Source organism: Vipera berus, assembly GCF_964194415.1.
Source record: "Vipera berus genome assembly, chromosome: 11".
Taxonomy (NCBI): Eukaryota; Metazoa; Chordata; class Lepidosauria; order Squamata; family Viperidae; genus Vipera; species Vipera berus.
This window is the reverse complement of record NC_138214.1, coordinates 4,937,720-4,950,987: the sequence shown is the minus strand read 5'-3', so window position 1 is coordinate 4,950,987 and position 13,268 is coordinate 4,937,720. Positions and strand designations below refer to the sequence as shown.

General features: G+C 44.4%; 1 protein-coding gene across 1 annotated transcript in view; it reads right to left on the bottom strand.

The window, feature by feature from the left end:
• GRIA3 (glutamate ionotropic receptor AMPA type subunit 3) overlaps positions 1-13,268 on the bottom strand; it is a gene marked incomplete at its 5' end in the record, with an annotated part of 118,856 nt that overhangs the window by 85,843 nt on the left and 19,745 nt on the right. The window contains one exon of the mRNA XM_081336513.1: positions 967-1,206. Within this exon, the coding sequence (XP_081192639.1) occupies positions 967-1,206 (240 nt within the window). The remainder of the gene's footprint in view (positions 1-966; positions 1,207-13,268) is intronic.

Sequence of the window (13,268 nt, the reverse complement as noted above, 5' to 3'; positions counted from 1 at the left end):
CCGCGGCCCAGTGCTAGTCCACAGCCCAAGGGTTGGGGACCCCTGCTTTAGAATACCTATACTCTCTCATCCCATCTTATCTCATAGGACATTTAGAGGAATAAAAGGGGCTCAGGTATAAAAGGTATCAAACTCCAAGAGGGAAGAAATATAGATAAAAAAATTATGATAGCAGGGAGAATAGTGGGATGTGTTGGGAAGTGTATGTCAAACATTGTTGAGAGGTTTTCAGATTCACCTTTCTTGTCTGACTCCTTTGATGCATTTACAATCAAAGGGGGTAGATGCCACCTCCAGATTTGATGGTTGGGGGGTTGTCAGAGAATTTTTAATTGTAATTTTATTTAATTGGGTTTTAATTGGAGTTTAATAGGGGTTTTATTTTGTTCAAGGACTAAATTTAATTATTTTAATTGTTCTTAACTTTTGTAATTTGTATTGTTATTTTAAATTCCTTGTGAACTGCCCTGAGTCCTACGGGAGAAGGGCGGTATATAAGTCCAATAAACATAAACATAAGTTGTTGAGGTCTAACTTAACAAGATCCTTCTTATAGTTCCGATATACAGGTAGTCCTCGCTTTACAACAGTTCATTGAGTGACTCTTCAAAAGTACAACAGCACTGAAAAAGTGACTAATGACCTTTTTTTCCACACTTAGGACCACTGCAACATCTGCATGGTCATGTGAACAACATTCAGATGTTTGGCAACTGGCACGTACTTATGACGGTTGCAGGGTCCCCTTTTGTGACCTTCTGAGAAGCAAAGTCAACGCGGAAGCCCGATTCACTTAACTGGGTTATGAACTTACCAACTGCAGTGATTTGCTTAACAAAGGTGGCAAGAATTCGCGTAACCAATGTCTCACTTAACCACAAAAACTTTGAGCTCAAAGGTGGTCGTAAGTCAAGGACCACCTGAACAGGAAAGAAATCAGCTAGGGGGGAAAAAGTGTATTCTTACCTCGTTCAGTGTCATAGAGATATACGAATTTTTCCCAGTTATAGTAGGTCAGAAGGCTTAAGATGGCCCCTTTCAGAGCCGGCCGCATCTGGATGACAAACTGGACCTCAGCATCGGTTGGAAAGCTGGGCGTGATGAAGGACGTATGCAGCGCCCCGCAAAAGGAGGTCAGTGTGTTCATTGACATCTGGTCATAGAATCCAAAGATGGCATAGACTCCTCTGGAGAACTGGGAACAGACTAGGAAGAACAGAAGAACAAAGTAATTAGCATGGAGGGATGTCCAGGAGGAAGGATCCCAACACTTTGGAAACAGTGGATCCCCTTGAAGAGCCTTGGAAGAGCAGTGGGCTAATGCCTCCTTAAGTAACACCAGCTGCCTGCAATTAGGTTCGAGTCCCACCAGGCTCAAGGTTGACTCAGCCTTCCATCCTTCTGAGGTAGGTAAAATGAGGACCCAGATTGTTGGTGGCAATAAGCTGACTTTGTAATAATGCCGCTTGGGTGTGTGTGAAAGCCCTAATAAGCAGGCATATACATAGAATGAAGGCTAGTGCTAAGCTTGTAAGCTGCCCTGAGTCTTCGGAGAAGGGCGGGATATAAATGGAATTAAAATTAAATTAAATTAAATTAAACTCTGGATCCCTTAATCTCCACTGAAGAGGTGGCCTAGCCTGGTAATGAAACGTTTGGAAACCAACCCATAGGCTCGGTGAACAAACCTTCGTCCTCATCTTACGCCCGGGGTACAGATATTCGCCACTATGGCAAACTTTGGAAATAGCAATAGCACTTAGATTTCTATACCGCCCCATAGTGCTTCACGGCCCTCTTTAAGTGGGTTACAGAGTCAGCGCATTGCCCCCAACAATCTGGGTCCTCATTTTACCAACTTTGGAAGGACAAAGGCTGAGTTAACCTTGAGCCAGTCGGAATCGCTGGCACTTAGCAGAGTTATGGATGGAAGGAAGGAAGGAAGGAAGGAAGGAAGGAAGGAAGGAAGGAAGGAAGGGAGGGAGGGAGGGAGGGAGGGAGGGAGGGAGGGAGGGTAATAGCAATACCTCTTAGACTTATATACAGCTTCACAGCGCTTTACAGCCCTTCTCTAAGCAGTTTACAGAGTCAGCCTCTTGCCCCCAACAATCTGGGTCCTCATTTTACCGACCTCGGAAGGACGGAAGGCTGAGTCAACCTTGAGCCAGTCAGGATCAATCTCCTGGCAGTGGGCAGAGTCAGTCTGCAATGCTGCATTCTAGCCACTGCGCCACCACAGCTCTTGTAAAAACAGGAGGTTTCAATTCTGATGACTTAAAAGTCTTTGATGAACAGTTGATGAGCTAGGATTAGGTCAGGACATAATAGCAATCTTCCAGTACTTGAGGAGCTTCCACAAAGAAGAAGGGAGGGTCAACCAACTCTCCAAAGCACCAGAAGGCAGGACATGCATTTTCCAAAACCAAGTCCAGTTGCCTTTTGAAAAAGCACCTTTGGGACAACGGTAACTGGTCTTGCCTTTCAGCTACTAATACAAACAACTCCTGTGGACTAGACAACCTCTACTTTCTGGCATCAAAAGGCCTTTCTCCCCTGCCTTTGTGGAGTTCAGAAAAAGTAAAGATAGTAGGGTGGTGATTGCGTTAATAGATCCTTGCTTCTATGTAAAGTGCGGCTGCAGACAGAATAAGCAGCTCATAAATGGGTTGTTAAATAAGCAATTTTAGCAAGTCAAGATGAAGCAAGCAGTCATAAAGTTTCTTTAGAAGAAACCCCAGCCCCATTAGCCTTATCTTCTTAATAATTAGGGCTCCTTAGAAACACTTTCCAATTTTACACACTTACATTGAGTACTTATTTCGGGGAGGGGGGGGCTAAATATATATTTTTTAAAACCCACATAAAATAAGGACACTAATCACATTTATTTTCGCCTTTTCCAGTGCAGTACATGAAAGGACCGTCCTTTGGATAAGGCAGGGAAGGGCTGTCAACCCTTTGAATGTGGGAAATTCTCTCTCCGTTGTCACAGTTGCTTGCAGTCTCGAGTGTGTGAATGTCGAAACTGTGTTCCAGCAGGCCGGAAGCACCCAAGGTCACCGGTTTTGCTCCAACCGTTCTCACGTGCCAAGGCCGAGGCCCTTGTGGGAGATGACAAACATCTCCTGCCATGGTGACCTTGTCTCCTGAAACCTCCTCACAAGAACATGAAAAGCTCGCCACATGGGGTGACCTTGTGCGGGTTTCTCCCGTTGTGTTTAAAAAGCCTCTGATTTGTGACATGGTGGGGAAGGTTTCACAAATAAACGCAAGCCCCAGAAGGCCAACCTAGCCGAATGCAACCACGTCAGGGAAGCGAATGACACGGTCAAAACACGCTTAAAAGATCCATCAATAAACAGCACAATCTAGCAAATTCTTGGTGTGAGAGAGATGTTTGGGGCTATCAGTACACGCAGCCCACAACTTACAATCATTGCTAAGCCATTGCTAAGCAAAGAGCTTGTTGAGTCAGCCGTACCTGATTGTTATGATTTTTCTATTGGTTGTTAAACAAATTGCACAGTCGTTAGGCAAAGGAAGTTTGCTTGCCGGAAGCCAGCTGGAAATGCCGCACGTGGCGATCGTGTGACCTGGGCACTTTGCAACCATTGCGAACATATGCCGATTGCCAAGCACCTGAATTTGGATCACGTGACTACGGGGATGCTGTAACAGCCGTAAGTGCAAGGACAGTCATCAATCCTTATTTTCAGTAACTGTAACTTTGGATGCTAAACGACTACTTGTCCGTCAAGGGCTATCTGCAATTCCCAAGATTGTAAGGATCAATATATAGGTGAACAAGGATACAGGCCGTCCTTGGCTTATGACCGCAGTCGAGGCCCAAAATTTCTATTGTGAAGTGAGACGTCTGTCAGGTGAGTTCTGCCCCATTTTACGACCTTGCTCGCCACGGTTTTTAAGGGGAACCCTGCGGTTAAGTTAGTAAAACGATTGTTAAGTGGATCTGTTTTCCACCCCTGACTTGGCTAGTCAGAAGATTGCAGAACGCTGCAACCGTCGTAAATGTGAGTCCAGCACCCAAATGTAAGCTGGGAGATTGTGGGAATGCTGCAACGGTGGTAAGTGTGAAAACACGTTCGTAAGCCGCTTTTCTCGGTGCCATCACTAAATGAACAGCTGGTCTAGATCTGTGTCAGAGACTGTGTTTTATTGAAGTACGCCAGCCAATACCTGCGCAGGTAACTAAGCAGAAACAGGCCTTTCTCAGGTGCTTCTCAAATGCTACCGAATGTTGCCGGAAGCTTTCTTTTTTAAAAAATTTGGAAAACAAATGGAAACAGACCCATTTCTCCAGGTCAACGGAGAATTAGTTGGTTCTGGCAGCAGACGGTGGCTTCATTTGACCCACATTGTTTGTTTGTTTGTTTGTCCCTTGGGATTAGTTGTTTGTGTCATTTGCTGGTATTAAGCCATCTGAAGGACCACTGCAGCAGACCAACAAAAGGTATCTGGGAACGGTATTAAAAAAAATAAGCATAGCCTCTGTGTGTGTGTGTGTGTGTGTTTCTCTCTCTCTCTTTGCATTCTGGAACTCTGCTCACAAAGCCCAAATTTATGTCATCTCTGAGTCATGAATCTGCTGGCTTTCTCCCTCTTCAACCCCCCACCCCACCCCCACTCCCCTGGCAATTGCCTGAATGCTGGAGATTATGCAACCATTTGTTGGGGAGAAGAAAGTAATGAGCTACACTGGTGGCTCTTCCCCTCTCCCTCCCTTTCTCTCTCTCCCTTTCTCTCTCTTCCCCTCTCCCTCCCTTTCTCTCTCTCCCTTTCTCTCTCTTCCCCTCTCTCTCCCTTTCTCTCTCTCCCTGTCTCTCTCTTCCCCTCTCCCTCCCTTTCTCTCTCTCTCCCTCTCTCTTTTCCCCATCTCCCTCACTTTCTCTCTCCCTCTCTCACTTTCGCCCTCTCCCTCCCTTTCTCTCTCTCTCCCTCTCTCTTTTCCCCATCTCCCTCACTTTCTCTCTCTCCCTTTCTCTCTCTCCCTTTCTCTCTCTTCCCCTCTCCCTCCCTTTCTCTCTCTCTCCCTCTCTCTTTTCCCCATCTCCCTCACTTTCTCTCTCTCCCTTTCTTCCCCCTCCCTTCTTTTATCTCTCCCTGTCTCTTCCCCTCTCTCCTTTTCTCTCCCTCTCTCTCTTCCCCCTCTCCCTCCCTTTCTCTCTCTCCCCCTCTCTCTTTTCCCCATCTCCCTCACTTTCTCTCTCTCCCTTTCTCTCTCTTCCCCTCTCCCTCCCTTTCTCTCTCTCCCTTTCTCTCTCTTCCCCTCTCCCTCCCTTTCTCTCTCTCCCTTTCTCTCTCTTCCCCTCTCCCTCCCTTTCTCTCTCTCCCTTTCTCTCTCTTCCCCTCTCCCTCCCTTTCTCTCTCTCTCCCTCTCTCTTTTCCCCATCTCCCTCACTTTCTCTCTCTCCCTTTCTTCCCCCTCCCTCCTTTTATCTCTCCCTGTCTCTTCCCCTCTCTCCTTTTCTCTCCCTCTCTCTCTTCCCCCTCTCCCTCCCTTTCTCTCTCTCCCCCTCTCTTTTCCCCATCTCCCTCACTTTCTCTCTCTCCCTTTCTCTCTCTTCCCCTCTCCCTCCCTTTCTCTCTCTCCCTTTCTCTCTCTTCCCCTCTCCCTCCCTTTCTCTCTCTCCCTTTCTCTCTCTTCCCCTCTCCCTCCCTTTCTCTCTCTCCCTTTCTCTCTCTTCCCCTCTCCCTCCCTTTCTCTCTCTCTCCCTCTCTCTTTTCCCCATCTCCCTCCCTTTCTCTCTCCCTCTCTCACTTTCCCCCTCTCCCTCCCTTTCTCTCTCTCCCCCTCTCTTCCCCTCTCCCTCATGATTTGACGGTATCTAAGAAAATAGATAGGGATTTTAACCATTTAATTATTTAGCTGTTTTAAGTTAGACAATGGAGAAGCCTTTTTTTCCCAACAGCCCATCTATATGTAATCTTCCATTCTGTGCAGATGAAATTTCCTTTTTGTCAGCCAGTAAGCATATCTCGTCAGCTCCCGAAGTCTCAGAAAGAGGATGGGCAGACAATTAAAAAAGAAGAGGGGAGAAAGAAAGGTAGGGAACCGAACAAGGAAGAACGGCTTTGCTAAAACACAAAGCTGGGCCAAGTTGTTACAATTAAAGTTTCTGAGCTACGGGGGGGGGGGACCCCGAGAATATCATATTTGCTGCAGATATGTTTAGTCTGGTTTGTGTTAAATTTTTAATGATTATCTTTATTCCAATATACGCATGATTTTAGAAGTTGCTTAGAGCCGGATGACACTGAGCAACGTATAATTTTTTTTTTAAATTCCATTTATATCCCGCCCTTCTCCGAAGACTCAGGGCGGCTTACAAGCTTAGCAGTAGCCTTCATTCTATGTATATGCCTGCTTGTTAGGGCTTTCACACACACCCCAAGCGGCATTATTACAAAGTCAGCTTATTGCCCCCAACAATCTGGGTCCTCCTTTTACCTACCTGGGAAGGATGGAAGGCTGAGTCAACCTTGAGCCTGGTGGGACTCGAACCTGCACTAATGGCAGGCAGCTGGTGTTACTTAAGGAGGCATTAGCCCACTGCTCCACCAAGGCTCCAATGCAGGCAGTTCTTACAACCACAATTGAGCCCAACGCTTCTGTTGCCAAGTGGAGCATTTCTGAACTGAGTTTTGCCCCATTATACAACCTTTCCTGCCACAGTCGGTTACGAGATCGCTGCAGTTGTTAAGTTAGTAACACGGTTGTGAAGCGAATCTGGCTTCCCCATTGACTTCGCTTGTCAGAAGGTCGGCCAAAGGGGGTCCCCTGACATGGGAACACTGTGACCGTCATCAATATGAGTCAGTTGCCAACATCTACATTCTTTTTATCACCTGGCTGTGGGGAAGCCACGAAATGAACCTAAGTCACTTTTTTCAGGACCGTTGTTAACTTCAACCGGTCACTAAACAAACTAAGTCAAGGACTAGCTGTACAGTATTAAATCCTAGGATTCGGGGCAATGCAATCAGATGTTAGATTCTGATAGATGCTGTTTTTGCATAGGTCGAAAGATGGTTAAGTCAGCCCTGTGAGACTGGGAAAGCTACTGTGATTTCTCTCAACTCATGCATCTACGCCTCTCCGTTTTGTTCAGATCTGAAAGACCAGATCAGTGATGGCGAAACTTTTAGACACCCAGTGCCCAAACTGCAACCCCAAAACCCACTTATTTATCACCGGGTGCCAGGTGGGTGTGGCCACAGTGGTCATGGCAGACTGGGTAGGCGGGGCCAGGACGGTGGGGGCAGTCCCTCGCCATCTCCAGGACACAGCATGCATGCCCACAGAGAGGGCTCTGAGTGCCGCCTCTGGCACGCGTGCCATAGGTTCACCACCACTGGACTAGATCTTCAGTAAGCCTTGTTTCTTTTCTTTTTTTCTTGTATAGATTTTATTAGTTTTCATAGAGTTAGGAATAAGGTGGGGTCGGGGTTAGGGTTAGGGTTGGGGTTTTTCCAATTAACATTCTCAATATTTAGCAAACAGCATAATGTCTGGGCTCATGTGTTTGACAAACAATAATAGTTCTAGTTAATTATCATAAACAATATGTTAATTAATCATTCAATAGCCTTCTTGTTAACATATATTCAAAATTACATATCACATTCCTTTCTCTCCGACTCCTTTTTCTAGCCATGGATAGAAATTATCCCATGTTCTAAAGTACAGCGAGTCTTCGTTCTCTAAGCCTTGTTTCTATGCTGAATGCTTCTTTGTCTCGTTCAACTGAATTTTTCATGTGTGCGCACCCACATGCACGTGTATATATTGACAAGGAGCTTCAACTGCAGCATTGTTATTTTCCAAAGCCCCAGAAGTCAAGGCAAGAAACTATGGATGGAAACCAATCAAGGAGAGAAGCAACTTGGAATTAAGGAGAAGCTTCCTAACAATGAGGACAATTAGCCAGTGGAACAACTGGCCACCAGAAATCGTGGGTGCCCCATCACTGGAGGTTTTTAAGAAGAGACTGTGCAGCCACCTGTCTGAAATAATAAGAATGGAATGGAATGGAATGGAATGGAATGGAATGGAATGGAATGGAATGGAATAGAATAGAATAGAATAGAATAGAATAGAATAGAATAGAATAGAATAGAATAGAATAGAAGAATAAAATAGAATAGAATAGAATAGAATAGAATAGAATAGAATAGAATAGAATAGAATAGAGTAGAAAATATAGAATAGAAAATATAGAATAGAATAGAATAGAATAGAATAGAATAGAATAGAATAGAATAGAATAGAATAGAATAGAATAGAATAGTTGAAAATAACCTTGAAGGTCATCTAGTCCAACCCTCTGCTCAAGCAGGAAACCATATACCATTTCAGACAAGTGGCTGTCCAGTCTTTTCTTAAACACTTCTAGTGTTGGAGCATTCACAACTTCTGGAGGCAGGTTGTTCCACTGGTTAATTGTTCCAACTGTCAGGAAATGGTATACGGTCTCCTGCTTGAGCAAGGGATAGGACTAGAAGACCTCTAAGGTCCCTTCCAGCTCCATTCTGATCCATCATACTTTGAATCAATGCTTCAACTAGCAAGCAGTTAAGACTTTTATAACACAGAGGGAAGGAAGGAAAGAAAAAAGGAAATCAATTGGTTATGTCAGATACCTGGTAGACAGGGGGTGTAATGTAGTAATTTTAGTTTATTTCTATTAACAGGAAACTTTGATGCAACATCCTGTGTTGCATTCGGGGATCTATTTGAAGATAGCTCTTGCAAGGAAGCAAAGCCATAGGGAGTTATTGTTGAATTTTCAAACGATACAGCAAGATTCCATCAAACTCCCAAAGCATCTTTGCTGAAAGCTTTCCTGGCAGATATAGTGTTATTACATCTTCTCAGGGTCTCCAAAGGAAATTAATCAAGATTTTTTTCAACCAAAAAAATATATCTAAAACGAGTAGCTGGGTTAAGATTTAATGCATTGCAATCTTTGGTCATGAGCTGTAATCTGGAAGGCTAACTATGCTTTTCACACTGACTTTTACACCAGTGGATTGCTCTTAATAAAGCAAGAATTTGTTGTTGTTTTTTCCTTCCTGCAGATCTCTTCATACCTTAAGGGGAAAAAGTCAAGATTGTGTTCCCACAGTTATTGGTTAACTGTAGGTTTTTTTTCCCCTGTTCAGGTTGGAAACTCCCCCAAGGCTAATTAAATACAAAAATTTCTGTTTTGTGACACTTAAGGATAACCATGTTTGGAGACAACTCTGAATTCCCGGTAACATCGGTCCAATAGCATCAGACTTAGCTTTTGTGCTCCCTTAAGGCTCCGATCTTCCACTGCTTTGGGAGAAATGAGCCTATCGCTGTTATTTCAACTAAGGAAAGTGCTAAAAGTAGAATTTGGAGAGACGGTAAAACAAAAAACGAAAAAGGAATTGTGCAAGTTATAAGCAGAGCCGATTAGTAGCAGCCGAGCCAATTTTCTTTTCAATGCCTGGTTTGGCTCATAATAATTAGCTTGCCTGAATATCAAGCATTCCAGCCATTCTTTGCTAAAAAAAATGCATTTTGCAAGATTGAATAGGCCATCCTTTAATTTGGAACACTGTCAAAGAAGAAACATTTCCATCAAAAGAGCCCTGGGGGCAGAGAAATCCCTCGACACACACACACAAAAGTAAAGCCTGGGGTGCTTTTTCAAGAGGCAAGTCGACTTCCTTTGTTTTTTTCCTTGAAGATGTTTCACTTCTCATCCAAGAAGCTTCTTCAGTTCTGGACTGAAGAAGCTTCTTGGATGAGAAGAGAAATGTTTTCAAGGACCAAAAAACCTCAAGAAAGTCTAGTTGCCTTTTTGGAAAATGCACTTTAGGGATAATCATGACCTGGATGACTGAGAATCTCCACACTCACCTCCAAATATAAACCCGAAATAATGGGCAAAATTAAAGTCAATTCCATGTATCATTTTCGTCCATTTACATCGTTCGTGCGATGTGGAAAATATTTGTGGTGATCGTTGAGGTTACTGAGGATCTCTCCAAGCAAGCCAAGTTCCAGACTAGCTTTTTCTAGTCTAGTGGACTTGAGATGTCAGGGTACATAACCTTTTATGGACAAAGGGCCTTACCAGACAATTAAACGGAGCACTGAATGAAACAGATGTGTCAAGCATTGAATTCCAAAATGTAAATGAGATCAGGAGAAAGGACAGAAAACTAAAATGGATCTCCCTGAAAAGAAATGAAATTGACCATCGCAGGGCATCTCTTTGCTTCATAAATTTTGTTTTCCTGATTGCATCAACATCACAATTTGCTGGCACCTTCTCAACCAGTCTTAGGGGGGGGCATGCATATCTTTCAGAGGGCCCTGGGCTGGGTCCTGCATCCAGCTCACTCCAATCAACCCCAATACTTTGGACCCACAGCCACTCAAAACATCTGGCAATGAGCGCTCCAGATGTTGCATTCAGCACCGGCACTCAAAAGGATAGGTAAAGGTTCCCACACACATGCATGCTAGTTGTTTCCAACTCAACTCATCTCTGTTTCAAAGCCGAAGAGCCAGCACTTCTCCGAGGACGTCTCTGTGGTCATGTGGCCGGCATGACTGGACGCCAAAGGCGCACGGAACGCTGTTACCTTCCCACCGTAGTGGTCCCTATTTTTCTACTTGCATTTGCTTTCGAACTGCTAGGTTGGCAGAAGCTGGGACGAGTAACAGGCACTCACTCTGTTACATGGCACTCAGGATTCGACCCGCCAAACTGCTGACCTTCAGATCGACAAGCTCAGCATCCTAACCCACTGAGCCACCTTGTCCCTCCTCAAAAGGATAGCTTCCTACATATCCATCTTCCTCTCAATGAGGAAGAAAAGCCATCCAGCCAGAGTGTTACAAAGCTTCCTCAATGTAAATTATGCCTAATCAGTATTTATCAGGCTTGGTTAATTGGCACATTACAAAAGAGATGTCTGAAGTACTGTACTCATAATGAGGATGCCGAACAACAAGGGCAGCAATCAGACAATGAGCATCTGATTACAGAAACAGGAAGTCGCTGGGTTTCCTGAATATGTCACACTTCAAGGGAAGAGACAGAGTACCAATTGATGCATCTGTCAAAGGGGAGGGGGAGGCCAGCGCAAGGTGTATTGAAATCTAGCCGAACAAGATTCAAGCTCTTCCCCCCAGCTAAAGACATCAGCAAGGAAAGACCCCTCCCCTTTCTCTCCACAAGCTTTATCTTACAATGTTATCTTTTTCGGCTAGCAAACCATTAGTGTCAGCGCACATAAGAGTCACCCATTCTTTTAAAAACAGCAAGGAGATGGACCTTTTTATTTGTTTTATTTCTATCCTGCGTCTATTATTATTATTATTATTATTATTTACCAATAACCCAAGAGGGTGAACGTATATAATACTCCCTCCTCTTCCTCCTCCTCCGATTTTCCCCAGAACAATATCCCTGTGAGGTGAGTTGCATGGAGAGAATGAGAGACTAGCCCAAAGTCTCCCAGTTGGCTTTCATGCCTAAGGCAAGACTACAATTCAGGGTCTCCTGGGGATTGGACCAAAATCATCCAGCTGGCTTTCATGCCTAAACTGGAACGAGAGAACTCACCATCTCCTGCTGATTGGCCTAAAGTCATCCAGCTGGCTTTCATGCCTACGGCGAAACTAGAACTCACAGCTGCCACTTTCTAGCCTGGGTGCCTTAACCCTTAGACCAAAATGGTTCTCAGCGTTTATGTGGACGACACAGTGGCGTCTCAGTACTGGACTCAGATTTCATACAAGCCGAGACAAGAACATTGGGGCAGGAGTCTGATGTAAGAGCTTATGCTCCCAGAATTCAGGTCTATGACAATTCGCCGTGGCCAACTCACCACGGCCAACTCGTTGCTGGACAAAAGTTACACTAGAAATGGTGGAATGGTATCATTAAAGAAAGGAGGCAAAAAAAAAGAAGGGACAGAATGAAATGCAATCGACCAAAATTAAAATATTTTTTCTAATCTATTTTTAAATGATTTAATAGAAGTGTGAAATTGTTCCGCGGTGAGTTGGCCGCGGCAAGTGGTCCCATTCGCCCAGAATTCCTGGGGCCTAGTCTATGCCCTGTGCTCCTTATTCTGATTACGCCCTTCCAAGGAGGAGTTATGATACTCCCTCTCCTGACTTTCTGCCATCCAAACATTCATTTGTGGCATCCGAAGTGCATTAGACAACAGCATCCTTCACACTTCCTCGTTTAGCAAACTGGAATTGAGCAATTTTACCAGTGGATGAAGAGATTAAGTGAAGTGCCTCTTCAAACAGAGAGCAATAAAAGACTTCACTTCCTAGGAAGCATCAATTTCTCCCCCTCCCCGAAGAGAAGGAGGCAGTTGGGGTGCCTGCCGCTAGTCTTCTTGCACATTTTTAATCTTTAATCGAACGAAAGAGGGGTGACTCTTCTCCTCTATCCAAACACCCCAAACGGCCAACTAACCCGGTTATCAGTCAGTGTTAGCTTGGTACTGCACAAAAGCAGCCGAGGCAGCCAAACAACTCGTGAAACTGAATGGAAAGAAAGGTTTTGTTTTGAGTGCCAAAGGCATATAAATAGAATTCATCCCGAAGGTAAGTGACAATAAAATGGAACTGTGCCAGCAGCATTCGTCATCGTCCAGGCAAATAACAAGAGAGGGGAAGATTTCATATCAGGGGGAAGAGCTTCGTATCAATCAATCTAGAATATGAACTCACTGCATCTCTGAGTATTAACCATATCCCACTATTGTATTTAAAAAAAATCCCGGAGCAATGTATGATCATAGAGCAAAAACCCAGGCAGTATTAGACTTATGACTGCAATTCAGGCCAACTTTCATGTTGCTAAGCGTGACATTGGTTAAACGAGTTGTGCCCCATTTCACAACCTTTCTTGCCACAGTTGTTAAGTGGATCACTGCAGTTGCCGGTGGTTGTTGAGTGAACCTGGCTTCTTCCCTGTTGACTTTGCTTGCAAGAGGGGGTCACGTGACCTTGTGAACCAGCAACCGGCATAAACATGAACCAGTTGCCAAATGTCCAAAGTTTGATCACGTGACCATGGGGAGGCTGCAACGGTTGTAAGTTTGAAAAACAATCGTAAGTCACATTCTTCAGAGAGAAAGAGAGAGAGATAAAGGAAGAGAGAGAGAGAGAGAGAAAAGAAAGAGAGAGAAAGAGAGAAAAGAGAGAAAAAGAAAGAGAGAGAGAGAAACAGAGAGAGAAAGGA